At 37.9% G+C, this 17,629-nt stretch overlaps 1 protein-coding gene across 1 annotated transcript in view; it reads right to left on the minus strand.

Moving 5' to 3' along the window:
• Positions 1-17,629, minus strand: part of PRKD3 (protein kinase D3) — a 109,657-nt gene that overhangs the window by 84,425 nt on the left and 7,603 nt on the right. Inside the window, 1 exon segment of the mRNA XM_006151341.2 lies at positions 11,368-12,305. Coding sequence (XP_006151403.1) covers positions 11,368-11,655 — 288 coding nt within the window. The 5' untranslated portion in view covers positions 11,656-12,305.

Raw genomic sequence — 17,629 nt, forward strand, 5'->3', positions numbered from 1 at the left:
CCATAATTCCTCTGAAATTTATCTTGGTGTCAGGTATTAAGTGGAAGTCTATATTAATGCCTCTTCAACTGCTTAAAACTGTTTTTTTAAGCTCCAGTTTTTGGAAAATGATTCCTTTCTATTGGCAAATACACAGAATGCGCCACAGGTTTGTCTATTTCTATTTAAGTAGTATATAATTCTAGTTACTATGACATTTTCCTCCCTTATCCCTTTTATTTTTCAGACTTTAAATTAATGTTCTTGACTTACTTTTTCTCCCAGATAAACTTTAGAAATAATTTAATTTGGAAAGTACATATTACACAGTATCACCCTTTCTTTTTCAGGAACATGAGAAGACATTAAAGTCTTTTACAACTATATCAAAAAACATTTAATTTTATTTTGATTTATCAATTTCTTTCTTTCTTGTGTGTGTGTATGTATATAAAATCAGTTATTTAATTAGGTTCTTGGCAAAGAATTTAGAACACTAATTTGTGAGGATAAACTCCACTTGTAAGGGCAAACACAGATTGCAGGCAGCCCTGGAGCTGAGGAACAGCTTTGATTTTTGGTAAAATTTGCGAGTCCACAGCTTTCTGGTCAACCTTGTGCTACTCTGAAATCTCGTATTTCTCCTTCTCCATGTCGGAAATCTCACGTTCCTGGTGTCTGGGTTCCTGCAGCTTTTTTTCCTTGAAGTAAGCATCAGTAAGGTGTTTTGGGATTTTTACTTTGCTAATATCAATTTTCGTTGAGGTGGTGATGAAAAATTTCTGGTGTGTTCTATGCAGTGGAGCTCAATTGAGGACCACAAGTAGCAAGCCATGCTCAGCTGCTTCAGGAAAACCACTCTCTTGTCTCTGTGGGGTCCGGTGAGGAAGACCAGAATGGTCCCAGGAGTGATGCTAGCTCGCAGCTTTCCCACATGCCTACATTTTTTTTTTTTTTTTTTTTGCCATGGCTCAACGGTTTTCAAGGCACATCTTCAGTAGGATAATATCTAGGCATTTTGTGAAGTTTAAGCACCCGGGTACCACCATTCTTGTCTCCACCAACTGGTTTTGTGACAGTAGCAAGAACCTTCTCCTTTTTCTTTTCAATCTTGGATTTAGTGGCCGAGTATTTCCTCTTATATATGGCCTTCTTGGAATACATGGCAGATTGGGAGTATATGTTGATGCCCCAGACTAGGACCAGTGTTGGCTGCAATGGGGCTTCCCCTTTTTTGCGTTTTTTAGCCTTGGGGTCACCCTTTTTTTACCTTGGCACTGGCATCAGCCTTCTTGGCTTCAGGTTTCTTCTGCTTAGTATCATGTTTTGCAGCTTTTTGCCTGCTATCTTGTATAACGGGAAAGAGCTCTCTCATTTTTTTTTTAAGAGAGAGATTTTTGCTATAGGGTCATCTGCTTGCCAGAGAGGAAAGTGAGAAATGATCTCCCAGGGGGGATGGCCACGCTGCAATCCCTTCTCTCAGGATTCTGGGCATGCATATGCGTGCACCCAGCGTGAGTTTAAGCCGCCAGGTCATGGACTCAAACCACAGTTAACTATGTGGGAGTCCAGCGATGTAACCATTATGCCATCTACTGGTCCCAGATTTATCCATTTCTTTTTAAAAAATAATTTTGATTGCCAGAAGGTATGCATGCTCACCAGAGAGAAACAGAGAGAGAGAAAGCACCCTGCAATGGAGGTGTGGCCATGCTGGAATTCCTTCACCCTTTCTCCATCCTGTTAGGATTTCAGGCATGCATGCACACATGCAGGCAAGTTTTTCAAGCGACAGGGGCTGGGAACTGAACCAGGGCAGGGAACTGAACCGGAGCAGGCCATATGGGATCTGATTTCCCTTCTCCACCAGGCTATGAAGCTGGCCACTGTATTCATCTGCTTAAGATAATTATCACTAAATACTTTTAACAATTTTTTCCTAATGGAAATACTTATATACTCTTGGTTAGTTTTCCTGTCCTATGATGGCAAAGTACCTTGTATAATTTCACTGTCCCTACTCTTTAAAGCCTCTTTTTTTTTTTTTTTTTGAGAGAGAGAGAGAGAGGTTTTTGGTCTTAGGGTACAAGTGCTTGGCGGGGGTGGAGCTGGGGGGTGGGCAGTGAGAGTGGAAATGAGAAATCACCCCCTAGGGGTGATGGCCATGCCAGGATCCCTGCTCCTCCATTCTCCTCTGGGATCTTGAGGATGCACGCACACGACGCCTGGAGTGATTTGCAAGCCACCAGGTCTGGGACTTGAACTGCAGTCAGTTATGTGGGAGTCCAGTGATCTAACTGCTACCATCTGCTGCCCTTTCCATTTTTTAAATTATCATGTACATTTGCTGGGGGTGAGGAGCAGGCAAAGAGAGACAAAGAGAAAGTACCCCCATGGTGAACGGTCATGTTATTTTTTCTCTATTCCTCTTTCCTATCAGGAGTTTGGGGACACATGCAACACACCTGACATGTTTTTCAAACCAGCAGGGCCGAGACTCAAACCTCAGTGGGTCACATGGGATCTAACTCCTTTAATCACTGTTCTGGGGTCAGACCCCATGCTTCCTTAGTTGCTTTATAAGCTCTTTCTGGCATTATACTAGATATACTTCTGTCAAAGGGTACAGAAATACATAAAAGCATGCTTACTCATTTATTGCAATAATAGTAATTACCGAACTACTTAAATCAGTTAAATTAAAAATTATGATTCTGAAATCACATATGCAATCATCATTAATATAAAGAAACAAATATGCCCTGAGGAATATACTAAAATATTACAATATAGAAATTACAAGTTTTCACAATTACAGGTAGCCGGAGAACAGATTAAATAAAGCATAGAACTGATATACCATTACACTCTTAATTTTTTACCCCAATAAAAGGAGTATTAATAGAACTAATTAAAAACTTGTCAGTAATTTACCCAATAGTTCAAGGAAAGTCATTTTTATTGTACAGAGTAGAAAACAGATTTTGACATATGTTTGCATGCCATAAAGCACAGCACCAACAGTTAATGTAAACTTAACTGGTAGTAGCTCTCAGCGATTTCTAGATCACCACTGACTGGTTTTAATAAATTTTCAGCAAGGGATCTCAATGTATAGTGGTAAAAGACAAAAACTTAAAAAAAATACACAAATAATAAATGGTCTGGACTGAAATTATACAAAGTATATTCTCGAACCATTGCTGAATTAAAATAAAAACCAGTAAGAGAAAAGTATTTTTTAAATTTACAAATGCTTCCAAATTAAACATTCTATGGACAAAGATGAAATCACACGAGAAATTAGAAGATACTTTGAGCAGAATGAAAATAAAAACACAAGACACCAAAGTTTGTGATATGCAGCTATAAAAGAGCTTGAAGGGGAAATGCACAGCACTCAGAGAAGAAAAGAATCAGAATCAGATCAATGATAAGTTTCCACTCTAAGAAACTAAAAAAATAATTAGACTAATTTGCTCTAGGGTATGTGTGCTCACAGGAGAGAGAGAACATGAAAAAGCACCCCATGATCATGCATAATCCCTTCCCTGCCATTCTACTTATGGGATTTTGGGCACACTTCACACATGTCCTGCGAGTTTTTCAAATCACTAGGTCTGGGATTCAAATCGTGCAATGTGGGATCCAGCATCTTAACCCACTATGCCACCTACCTGGCTCAGAAACTGGAAAAAAAAAAAAAATTATGACTTTCTGCCTTAGGGCACATGTGTTCACTGGAGACAGACAGACAGTGTGAGGGAATGTGAGTAATCACCCCCTCCCCGCAGGGGATGGCCTCACTGCAATCCCTTCTCCTTCATTCCCGGCTTGGGATCCTGGGCCCACAGGCACACATGCCAGGCATGATTCCTAAGTCACTGGGTCTGGGACTCGAACCATGGTCAGCAATGTGGGAGTCCAGCGACTTAATTGCTATGCCATCTGCTAGCCATGAAAATAATTTTTTTAAGAAGAAAGTTTAGGGACCAGCAGGTAGTGTGATAGTTAAAGGTGTTGGATTCCCACATGGCCAAGCACAGTTTGAATCCCTGACTTGGCAGCTTGCTTTCTTGCTTTTTCTTTCTCTCTCTGTCTCTGGTCAAATTAAAACATAATAACAAATGGAATTAAATAAATAATTATTTTTTTTAAAAAAGGCAACTTAAAGCCCAGCCTATGGCATGGTGGAGGTTAAGGTGGCAGGAACCCACATGGCTGACTGCACAGTTCTGGATGTGGCAGCTTGAAAAACACGCCGGGTGCATGTGTACATATATCCAAAATCCTGAGAGAAGGGATTGCTGCATGACCATCCCTCTAGGGATGCTTCCCTTTCCCCTGAATTTCTCTGGCAAGCATTTTCACCCTCTCACAAATAAATTTAAAAATTAATTAACTTTTTAAAAAAGCAAGTTAAGGGACCAGCAGATGGCATAATGATTATTTCATTGGGCTCCCACAAGGCCGACAGCAGTTTGAGTCCCAGTCCTGTACCTGGCAGCTTGAAACATGCCAGGCTTGTGTGGGGGTGTGCCCAAAATCCCAAGAGGAGAGTACAGAAAAAGGGATTTTAGTGTGGCCATTCTCCTCCCCACTGCCATGGTGGAGGGGATGATTACTCACTTTCTGTCTGTCTGTCTCTGATGAGTGCATATGCCCTAGAGCAACAATATATTTTTTTAAAGATAAGTTAAGCCTGAAGATAAAAAAAAAAAGTTAAAGACGAAAAATAAAATAAAGGGAACCAGCAGTTAGCGTAATGGCTATGTCGCTGGACTCCCACGTAGTCGACCGTGGTTTGAGTCCCGGACCTGGCGGCTTAAACTCACGCCGGGCGCGTGTGCGTGCGTGCCCAAGATCATGAGAGGAGGATGGAGGAGAAAGGATTGCGGCATGGCCATCCCCCCTGGGGGGCAATTTCTCGCTTTCTGTCTCTCTGCCTCTCTCTGTCTGTCTGGCAAGCGCACATGTCCTATAGCGAAAACCTCTTTAAAAACAAAACAAAACAAAACAAAACAAAAAACTGAGGGTATCAGCAGGTCGTGTAGTGGTTAAGATGCTGGACTCCCACATGACCAACCGCGGTTCGAATCCTGAACCTGGCAGCTTAAAACTCATGCCAGGAACATGTATGTGTGTGCCCAAATTCCCAAGAGGAGAAGCGATTATGGCCATCCCCCCTGGGGGGAAGGTTCTCACTTTCTCCCTCTGTCTTCTGGCAGCACATGTGTCTTATAGAAAAAATTTCTCTTTAAAAAAAAAAAAAAAGAAATTAAAATTGAGTAAAAATCTTTTCATAAAGAAAATTCTGAGCCATATGGCTTCACCAATGAATTCTATTAAGCATCTCAGAAAGAAATAACACAGTATCAATTTTAGAAAAATTTATTCAGAAAACAGAACATATCCCAACTTCATAAGGTCAACATTACTAATGATAAAGTGAAAGGTAACAAAAGAAAACTACAGGCCAATATATCTCATGCACAGGCAGAAAAGTCTTAAGGAAATATTGGTAAATTGAATAAAGCAAAGTATAAAATGAATAAGGTAAGATGATCAAGTAGGTTTATTCCAGGAATCAAGATTGGTTTAACTTTTAAAATACACCCAACAAAATCCACCATATTAAGGGGCTAAAAGAGGACAATGCTCAAATGCCAAAAACATGTTAACATAAAACCATTCATGAGAAAACGTCTCCACCAACTATTTCAGAATGGATGAGAACATCTTCGACCTGATAGAGGACATCTGAAAAATTTTATATCATACTTAATGGTGAAAAACTGATTGCTTCTCCTTTGGAACAAAGCACTGAACAAGATTAGAATCTCCAGTATAAACCTAGAAAAAGAAATACTGAAAGCGAGATGTAAAATGTTTATTCCCTAAAGACAGGATTGAAACCCTAATGAATTCTCAAAAAAAGTTAGTGAGTTTAGCAGTGTTTCAGGACACCATATCAGTGTACCAAAAACTGTATTGCTAGATGCTAACCACAAAAATTAAAACTGTAAAAAAAATACTGCGTAGAATGGGCCAGCAGGCTTTTCTCTTTTGTAGAAATTGGTGAGCTGATTTTTGAATGCATATGAAAATAAAAAGGACCCAAACTGGCCAGATCAACTTTGAAATAAAAGAAAAAGTTGAAGACTTAGGTATCCAACTTCAATAATAATATGGAATTCAAGACAATGTGGAATTGCTGTAAGGGCAAATATATAGAACAATGAAGCAGAAAATAGTGTTCAGAAATAGGTCAAAATCTACATGGTCCACTGATTTACAACAAAGATACTAAAGGAATTCAGTGAGGGAAAAATAATATTTTCAACAAATAATCCTGGAAAAATTTGATGACCACACACAAAGAAATGAACCTTGGCCTTCACCTCACATCATATATAAAAATTAATCTGAAACAGATTGTAGAGCTGACTTATGTTCCCCTAGAAAAGGTTGAAGCCCTAATCCCAGTACCTGGAAATGTGACCTTTAGAGAAGTTTCTCTGCTGATGATAAAGTTAGGATGAAGTCATTAGAGTGAGTTTTTTTATTTTTAATAGACCAGTTTTTTTGACACCTGTCATGACACGAATTCATAGGAATAGGTTCCAGAAGCTCAAGCTCCTTTTCCCTGGTTCTCACAAAGTGTGCTTCTCTGAGTGGAGCAGACTGGTGCTTCAGTTGAACCCAGGTACCTTTCTCTTTGGCTTCCTTCTTTTTCTGGTCATTGTTTTTCACACATTTTAGGAAGCTATATCTCTACTCTTAGAATGCTTAATATGCTCAATACACACATTAATTCTTTTGGCAACAATCTTGTCCTTAATTTGTTTGTTTCCAACAATGCCAACAGCATGCTGGGTAGCACTGTAGACTTTTCCAGTTTTGCCATGGTAACATTTGTGGGGCATTCCTTTTGGAACAGTACCCATTCCCTTGATGCCTACAATATCAACTGTCTTGTAGATTCACAAGTATGTTGCTAAAGGAACCACTTCATGTTTTCTAAAAGGCCTAGAGAATATATATCAGGTGCCTCTCTTCCCCTTTGTGTTCATCATTTTGGTGAATTACTGGAAGATGGCAGTTCCGGACAAAAGGGCATTAAGGTGAGTTTTAACCCAATGTAACTATGTCCTGATAGACAGGCATAGCATTAATGGGACAAAGAAATGGGGTATTATCTGTTGAAGATAACTTTGTAGTATTATCAACTGGACTGGGGAGAAATGCACACATGTTGGAATATTCACTTTGCAAGCTAAATAATGTGATTGTATAAAAGAACTTGAAATATAACAAATAAATAAATAAATAAGTGAATAAATAAGGGATATTTGGACACAGACACAAACACACAAAAGGAAGATGCTATAGTTTGACTATTCTCCCCACAATTTATGTGTTGAACAATTGTAAAGGATGAAACTAAATCTAGCTATGGTGTCTGAGGATAGGGCTGTGAGGAGATTAGGATTGAGGTGATCAAGGTGGGGACTCTATGATCACTTCCTGACGTGTTAATAAACTTTAGACACACAGGGAACACAGGCCACGCTCTCCTGCTCTGTCATGTTGTGACAGAGATAGAAAACCCCTATCACAGGTGGCCCCTGGACCCTGGACCTTTGGAGTGAGCCAAATAAATCTCCATTCTCTTAAATTACTCAGACTCAGGTATTTTTTGTTATCAACAACTGAAATGACTTGAACAGAAGGCAATGTGAAAACACAAGCAAAACCATCTAAAAGTCAAGAAAAGCCTGAAGCCACCAGAAGCTAGGAGAGACACAGGGAATATATTCTTCCTCATAGCCCTCTAAAGAAAACAACTCTGCTGATACACCGATGCTGGATTTCTGGACTTCAGAACTGTGAGAAAATATATTTGTTGTTTGAGGAATACCATGTGGTACTTTTTAAATGTCAAACTAAGAAACTAATACATGGATCACAGAGGTGAGAGTAAAAGCTAAAACTTTAAATGACCAAAAGAAATCACAGTACAAAATCTTTGTTAATTCATTTAGGCAATATTTTTCAGATATAACACGAAAGTGCTACCTATTTAAAAATATTAGATTTCATCACGATGAATAATTTTGACTCTCTAAAAGATACTGCTAAGAAAATGATGAGGCCAGCAAGTGGTGTAGTGGTTACAGCACTGGACTCCCACATGACTGACTGCAGTTGAGTCCCGGACCTGACAGCTTAAAACTCTCACACGGTGCATGTGCGTGTGTGCCCAAAATCCTGAGAGGGAAATAGAGGAGAAGGTATTGTGGCATGGCCATCCTCTCTGGAGGGGTGATTTATTGCTGTCTCTCTCTTTGTCTCTGTCTCTCTGGGAAGTGCACACACTTTATAGCAAAAAACTCTCTCTAAAACAAACAAACAAACAAACAAACAAACAAACAAACTAAAAAGAGGATCCAGGTGGTGGCACAGTGTTAACATAACTGGAACCACATGAAAAAGATCCTGGGTTCATGTCCCAGGACTTCCCTGAGCATGTCAGACATCCGTTGTGCCTGTGATCCAGGCCAACTGAGACTGCAGAGTGGATTATGATGCTATAGCCCATTTAGGGGTAGCTGTCTCTGTCCTTCTCTCTTGGAACAAATAAATAAAGGTAAAAAAAATAAAAAAGAAAATAAAAAGAGGGCCAGCCAGTGGTATAGTGGTTTAGGCAGCTGGATCTCACATGGTCAACTGTGTGGTTTGAGTGCAGGATTTAGCAGCTTAAAAAACATGGTGTGTGTGTGTATGCCCAAAATACCAAGAGGAGAATGAAAAAGGGACTGCAACATGGCCATCCTCCCTGGGAGGGTTATCTATATATATATATATATATGCACATATACATACACATACACACTCATACATGAACAGTAATAAGTCCTATGAAAGGATGATCAGTATGATTCATCACTAGAGAAATGCAAATTAAAATCAGAAGACCATTATTACATACCAAATAGAACAGCTAAATGCAAAAGATTGATAATACCAAGTATTGCTATGGATGTGGAGCTGATAGGAATAGGTGTACTTTGTAAAACAGTTCAGTAATTTCTAATAAATGTGTATCTATGACATGACCCAGTCATCATATTCTTAAGTATTATTCAAGAGAAGTAGAAACATGTAATAAGGTATACTAGCTAGCCTAGGAGTAAGCTATACCATCTAGTTTTGTATATGTTCACAATAATGACAAAATCATCTAATGACATATTTTTAGGGCATATCCTCATCATTAAGCAATATATGACTTTAATAAGAAGTAAATTAGAGTTAATTAGCTCAATTGCCCATTAAACAATGCACATATATTTCCAAATAACATGCTGTATATATAAAATAAAATTTTATAATATTTTTGTTGATGAAAAAAAGTTTTTAAGCAAATGAAATTTCCTAATATTGAACACTGAATGAGAGAGACTCATCAAAATACTGGTTATGAATTTCTATGATCTCAAATACATTCATGGTTCTACAGATCAACAGAAGTAAGTTATTCTTACTTTAGAACACATCTACATAAATAAGTACTGTTAAAACAAAAGAGACATAGGTCATTTCCACAAATTGTAAAACATGTTTGGCTTGTTAACTACTTCTATATCAGAAGATAATGACAACCCATATAATGCCTAAGGAACAGAAATGTAAACAGTGAGATGAACAGCCTAAATTAAAATATATTGGTTTCACTGAGATACGATGTTTAAAACAGAAGGTACAGAAGTTTGTTTCAAACAAATGTTTGGTCCATTCGAAATAAATTATAACCACTCATACAACCCATGTAAATACTTCAAGATAAAAAAAAAATACTAGTTCATAAGTTTAATTAAGATTTAATTAAGATTATTACTAATTAAAGTTTCTTAAAAACTGGCATGGGAGCTAACTTCGCGGTATAGCAATAATGTGCAAGAGAAACCAGATCGCACATGGCAACCACAGTTTAAATCCCTGGCCTAGTCAACCTAAAACATGCTGCGCACAGGCACAAGTGCCCAAGATCCGAGTCTGGAAAAGGGGATCATGGCACAATCAAACCCTGTGGAGGATGCTCCTCTCTTTCACTCTCAGGTGCATGCACTCTATCATGAATAATAAAAAAAAAAAAAGCATGGTACAGGACAGGAGGTGGATGCATGGGAAACAAAATAATATGATCCTGAATTTTTCAATTTTCATATATTTTGATTTCCCTAAATATACAGATTTACATAAATATTTTTTGTAAATGCCAAAAGCCATGAAGGCACCAGAGGGGAAGAAGGGGAGAGAGGGAGAAAGCACTCCCAGTGGGGTATGGTCACTTCACGATCCCTTTTCCATTTTTCCATCGTGTCAGGATTTTGAGCATGCATACACATGTGCACCTAGTATGTTTCTTAAGTTGCCAGGGCCACAACTTGAACCACACAGTTGGCCATGTAGAATCTGGCTCCCTTAACGACAGGCAATAAGGCCAGTTTGATTTATCTATTTTTTAAGTGGTCCTATATAAAATGACAGGATTAGGTCATCAGAGAAGTCATGGCATGTTTTTCTACGCAAAAAAATGCATTCTGACTCTCCTGATGACCCAATAGTTTCTGAATATCCTCTTTTAAAACATAATTAGGATCTAAAGGGAAGAAAATGGGTATAAAAGAGAGGGTAGAACACAGGCACCTAAAAAGAATAAGGTGTGTAGGACCAGCAGAAGGCACAATGGTTGCATCGCTGGACTCTTATGTGGTCAACTGCAGTTCATTCCTGGACCCGGTGGCTTAAAACTCATGCTAGGCACACGTGTGGTGTGACCAAAATTCCAAGAGGAGAATGGAAGAAAAGGAACTACAATGTGGTGATTTCTCATTTCTGTCTCTCTGTCTCTTTCTGTCTCTCTGGTGAGTGCACATACCCTACAGCAAAAATCTCCCTTAAAGCAAACAAACAAACAAACAACCAAGGTGTGAACCTGGGACTCAATTGTTACTGTGTCCCATCTTTCTTGCAAGCCATCTCAGTGCTTTTCTCCCTAGATTTCCTGATTTCTCTAAAAATAAAGGAGATTTATATGCCCTTGATTTTATGCAGATTTTTCTGCTCTTAAGAGATAAACAGAATAGCAGTATTTTAAAGCAAATATAGTGTTATTTTAAATCTTGGCTATAAATTCTAACTGGTAGACTCTGAAACCTCAGGCTTTCGGCTCTTATGATCCCTCAGAAAATGTTCAGAACCAGGACATAAATTACTGATGGATCCACATGTGCTAATTCATTATGTATGTATCATTTATAAAGAAGTATTAGAAACAAAATTAAAAAGAGAAACTACTAGAATAAATAGCATGCACAGTACCTTTTGATAAACAATGGAGCAAACAAGATCCTTCACAGCAGATAAAGACAGTTCCTGGGCTTCAATGGTGACACTCTCACGAGTGAGGCCGATCTGCAGGAGAAATGAAACTGTATGCACTGAGCCTCTGGAGTTGGTGAGCGATGCTGCACTGAAGCTTCCATTGGAGAGCCGGGTAGAGAGTCCCGTCTTAGGACTTGAACACGGAGAAGGAGTTGGAAGCACAGCAGGAAGAGTTGCAGGCACTACAGACTTCTGGGCTGATGGAGGGGAATTATTTGCAGACATCTGCCTTTCTTTAATCTTTTTTAAAAAAACTTGTCAATTCTTCTTAAATGATTATGAAGAGGTTTTTAAAGTAACAGTTAAATGACTGCACTTCTGGATTTAGTTGAAAGCTTCATTTCCTCTTTTAAGCCACTCATGCTGATAATGACATGACCTATCACTGTGCGTTAACGCATAAAAAGTTCTACTTCTATCAGTCCCATCCAAAAAGAATCTTGTCCTTAGGACCACAGTCAGGGATTTGTAAAGAACTTAACATCACCAAATTATCCTCATCGGAATAGAGTTAACACTGTTTATTTATTAAACATCTTTATCTATTTTAAGTTTGTTCTTGTCTCTCTCTTTTAATTTCAAAAAATACATATTGAATAAAGATTCTTCTTTTCCAAAATAAAATTCCCTGGCTTAAAAAAATAATGTTTTGGATGAATCTATTTAATACTTATTCTTTGGTTCACTGGTTTGATGGGATACCTTCTTAAATGTCCACAAGTTCAATAACCTTCTCAAATGTCATCATTTTCATCTGGCAGGAGGAGTGAAGTTTTCTATGATGAAGAATGAAACTTTTAAAATAGTACAGATATATTTCATTTGATGAATGGGCTCATTAAGAAAAGTTGGATGCTTTCTCAAATGTAGTCAGCCTGGAAAAAAAAAATTAAAGGTGTTTAATGTTTTATATTCACTTCTAATGGATAGCCATTTTTCTGGTCTAGTTATCACATTTTTTAAAATTTCAATTTTGTGTTAGAGTGTATATGTACCCGTCAGAGAGAGACAGAGAAAGCATACCCCATGGGGTGTGGACATGCCACAATCCCTTCCCCTCCATTTTTCTATCCTTTCAGAATTTTAGGCATACATGCACATGCGCTTGGCATGTTTTTCAAGCAACTGGGTCCAGGATGCAAACTGCGTGGTCTGACATTGGGATTCAGCTTCCTTAACCATTAGGCCATGGGCTAGCCCAAAAGCCATTGTCTACTACAGGGATAATTTCAGGGAGTGCCTCTTGCACAAAAGAATATTTATAACATTCCTCCATAGTACTTGAAACTTGAAGAACAAACATTTCTTCAAAAACCTGTTTTATTTTTAATTCATTAAAAAGAAACACTTCTATTACACGATTACACAACCAAGTTACAACTGAGACACAGAAAAACAGAAGGGACAAAAGGGAACAGCAAAATTGACAGCATTAAAGACATAAAGTACATACTGCCTTGCCATACAAAACATGTGTAGTACCCTACTAAAATAAAGAATATTCTTTTTTCTTATTAAAAACCTAATTCTGTCAAAATATGACTCCTGGATTCCTTGACCAACAAATTCTTTTCAAAAGGCAAAAGAAGCAGGGGGAATATCCTGGACTCAGTTACATGACCCAGCAGGAAGAATGAGAGCTGACATATCACAGGAAATTAAAAGAAAGATATCTCATTACAAGAGATTTCTAACAGTAAAATATGAATCATAGTTTTTAGGACTCCAGTTTTAAAAGTACATATATTAAAAAAAAATAAAAAGATGTGATCTCATGTGGCTAAGCGAACCACTTAAGAGTTATGTCCTTCTGAATTCCACCTCTCTACACAGAAACAAGCTTACGAGGAGGAAGAGTGAACCATTCAGTGTGGCTGCAGAGACTTTCTGTGGAGCAGTTAATGAGGTTAAATCAGGATGAACATGACAGAAGAGAAAAAATATAAAGACCCAGTATTAAAAAGAGAAGGTTCAGAAAAATCAACATAGAAGAAACACATTTAAAGAAAAAAGCTTTTATAGCTACATTCAAATAAATGATGACTACTCCACCTTACACTGCACAGCGCTAGATAGTTTATGAATATCTCACTTACTTTATCTCATGATACCTTTTGAGAATTGGCAAGGCAAACACCAACTTTGCAGATGAGAAAACTGAAGCATAAAGTGATAAAGCAACTTGCCTGGCATCACATGGCTATTAAGAAGTGGACAGAGGGACCAGCAGTTAGCATAATGGCTATGTCGCTGGACTCCTATGTAGTTGACTGCGGTTCAAGTCCTGGGCCCAGTGGCTTAAAGTCATGCCGGGCACATGTGTATGCGTGCCCAAGATCCTCAGAAGAGAATGGAGAAGGGATTGCGGCATGGTCATCCCCCCTGGGTGGGTGATTTCTCACTTTCCGTCTCTCTGTCTCTGTCTTTCCAGCGAGCATATGTTCCCTATAGCAAAAACCTCTCAAAAAAAAAAAAAAAAAAAAAAAAAAAAAAAAAAAAAAAGAAAGAAAAGAAAAAGAAGTGGACAGAACATGGTTTTCACATTGTCTTCCCTTGCACTGTCTCCACAATAATACGCTAAGAGAACAGGAACTGAGAGAATCACTGCTCAGAGAGGATATTACTAAGGTTGAGAGATCACACAGGGAGACAGAATTGTTTAACTTGTATTTTGGGTATCTCCTTTCAACAGTTTAAAACTGGAGAAAAGTATTGAGAACTGAAACCTGAGCCTAATGAATAAGACTAAAACAACTTCCCTGTGAGCCCGAGTCTCTGGACCTAGATGCGATCAATTCCACACTGCTAAAGCAATCAGCAACTGCAATCACAAAGCTGACTCCTACATCTTGGAGAAAGAGCACAGAGAGAAATAATCATGGCCTGCAGATGGAGACCAAACTGCTTCAAGTCCTTGGAGCTGGAGAAGCAGGGAAGCAAATTTAAGAAATTACAGATATATAAACTTGATACAACCCTTAGCCAAAGCTGAGAAAGGAGTTTGAAGCTAATAGTTTGTGAATAGTGAAGAAAGATCACTAACTGTCAATCATATTTACAGTCTGGAAAATAATGAGACCTCTTAAATAGAAGAAGTAATAATAATAATAGTTTATTATTGAGTGCTTATGTGCCGTACTGTTCTAAACACTGTTCTGAGCACTTCATATGTAGTACCTCACTGAATCCTCACCACCCGTTTCCTTGTTAAGAAAACACAGGTTTGAGATTAAAGTTCTTGCCTGAGATCACACAATTAACAAAGCTAGGGAAAAAAAATAGTATATTCCAACATAAATTTCAAGATGGTTTTCCATACTATTTGTGCAAGTATCTGGATGGAGTATAACTTAGATGTCACTGCAGTAGGTAAGTTTGCTGCTCTATTTAAATGAGTGTCTTTGAACTCTTGTCCATAGCTCTATATTATTTTCCATTATTTATGAGATAGCAAAGACAGAGAAGACATAAAATCCTTAGGCTGAACATACCTGGGGTAAGTAAACTAAAATTAAAGTGAAGTCTAAAAAATGTAAAGCTTTGAATTTGGTTTTGAAAAACCAAATGTGCAATACAGAATGGAAAAATCCTGACTTGGAAGCTGTTCAAGAGAAGGGGTTCCCTACCCAAGATCTTACTGGGCTGTCAGAACAGTCATGATGTATTTTTCTATGTTTTTCTATGCAGAAGTGTTATGACTTTCCCGATGAGCCAATAAAGAGCTACTAATATAATGGAGGACTAAAACACCTCCCTCAAACCTACACCCCCAGGACAATGAGCATGCACCAGCCTCAATCTGTATACTCACTGCAGGTCAGCCCACCATTATGTTTGTTTATATGATCCAGATATCTAGAGCTGTATTGATTGATTTAAAAAAAAAAAAAAGGCATGGATTCGAGCAAGGTGAAAAGAAAGTCATGAGACAAATACATGCTTAACAAAACCAAACAGGGTAAGTGGTCTCTAAATATTTGAAGATGTAGTAATAGGACTGGACTCAGTATCACTGCAGAGCGCAGAAGACAAACAAAGGTACTACTGACTTATGTCATAGATTTTAAGGATTCAGCTGCTGCATGTGAAGTACTTAGCTTACAGTAAGTGCTCAAAGTTTAGCAATTTTCATCTAATTATTAATAGATGAAGGAGTTAAAAACTAAGCCTCTATTTCATGCTAAACATAGCAATTGAGATATGATACCTTCATTAAATCCTTTCAACAAGCCTAGATTTGTTTAACTCCACTTTACAGAAAAGGAATCAGAATTTCAGAATTGTTGCTTGCCCATATCAACACAGCTAGTAGCTGATAGAACTGAGATTCAAACTAAATTTCCCTGATTCTAAAGCCCATGTTCTTTCTACATCCAACAACCTACAACGGAACAGGTTGCCTCATGAGATAGTGTGCTCCATAACATATTCGACTTGAGTAGCTTTGAAAAAGTGAACATGACCAGCCTTGTGGCACATCTGGTACTTACTGCACTGTGGTGCTGGAAGCCACATGGCTGACCATGGGTTTGTATCCCCAGCCCAGCTGACCTGAAATACGCAAGGTGAGAGTATGTATGCCCAAGGTCTTGATGAGCTGGAGGGCTGGAGGAAGGGGACAGCAGCGTGACAAGACCTTCTCAAGGCTACTTCTCTTTCTACCTCCTTCTCAAGCACATAAATGTGTTATCATATCAGAATGAAAAAAAAAAAAAAGCAACACCCTTAAAAATGATCACTATAAAGTTGTAAAATATCTATGAACAAAACAGTATTCAAGTTAGCTACTTCAAAATAATGATTCTGCTGTTAAATAATTTATTTTGATCATTTTCCTATTAAATTTCTCTTTTATCACATTTGACAAATAATAACTATCTATAATATGACTCATTTATCAAAACTAACAACATTTCATAATAAACTATGTGAGGGGACTTCAAAAGGTTCACAGAAAAATGGAATTAAGGTACATGTTTATTTGGGTACCCCCCAAAAAAATTGAGATTCAATTTTTCATTACATATTTTACATGAACTTTTTGAAGACCCCTTGAATATGTTACAACTTTGTGTAAAAATAATTTTTTAGAGTTTCAAAATAAACACAAACAAAAGAAACTAAGGGATGGTAATACTCATTTCTGCTCACTTAGCCATTTGTCTCCCCTTTCCTTGTTTGTATATGGACACTTTTGTACAATATGTAGGGTCTTGATTTACTATGCAAGATGCAATAAGAGATAGGGTACAAAGTATTAAGAGCAAATATCAAAAGAAATCTAATAACTTCAACTCACATGGAACTTGGTATGTTTTAATTTTCTGTCTTTATGCTTCAATTAGAACACTGAAATAGTATCTCTTAATTTATAAATTATATATTGATTATTTTTCTAACAGCTATTAAAGAAGCTCTGAATAATGATACTATTGTGTAGTTCATATGCATTTCTGATATGTTTATTTGGAATATCTCAAATCTTCTTTGAGGGAGTCAGCTGTCACATAACCCATTCACATGAGCTTACATATCTGGCATCATTATTAAAGGGAATCAAAACATAGGGTATTAAAGGAGTGCTTGGCCCAATCTTCCCTATTATTGCACACAAGGTGACACAAAGCCTCTAGAGGATAGGGACTGACTTAAAAGTTACTTTGCGATAAGTCACAAGTTGATCTACCTTCTTCTTCTCCTTCACCTCCACACTATACATACATTACCTCCCACTTTAACAAATCTCTAATTAGGAGAAGTTCTAACAGCAGCATTTTCATTCAATAAATACTGAGTACTTAGTACTTACCAGACTGCTATGAGAGACACTGGAGTTAACACAGCATGACCAAATGATACTCAGCCACTGACCTCCCCCAGAACTCAGTGTAATGTGGGATAGAGACATTAAACAGTCATGTAAATAGCTAGCTAATTACAAACTGCAAGAAGCAGAGTTTTCTAAAGGAACCTTATTTCAGCTGCGGTCTCAGGAAAGGTCCTTTTAAGCAAATGATATTTAAACCAAGACTTCTGGATAAGAAGGAGCCAGGGAAGCAGAGGGTGAAGTGAGGGAATTCCAAGAAGACAGAACATATCTAGTTATTAAACACTTCAAAATGAAGTGCGTTATTTCGTGTAGCCAGCATGCTTTTGGTACTCAGTAAAGGCAAACATGAAGAGGTAAAATGCTTTCCCT

This window comes from Tupaia chinensis, unplaced genomic scaffold, assembly GCF_000334495.1.
Source record: "Tupaia chinensis unplaced genomic scaffold, TupChi_1.0 Scaffold000317_1, whole genome shotgun sequence".
NCBI classification, from domain to species: Eukaryota; Metazoa; Chordata; class Mammalia; order Scandentia; family Tupaiidae; genus Tupaia; species Tupaia belangeri.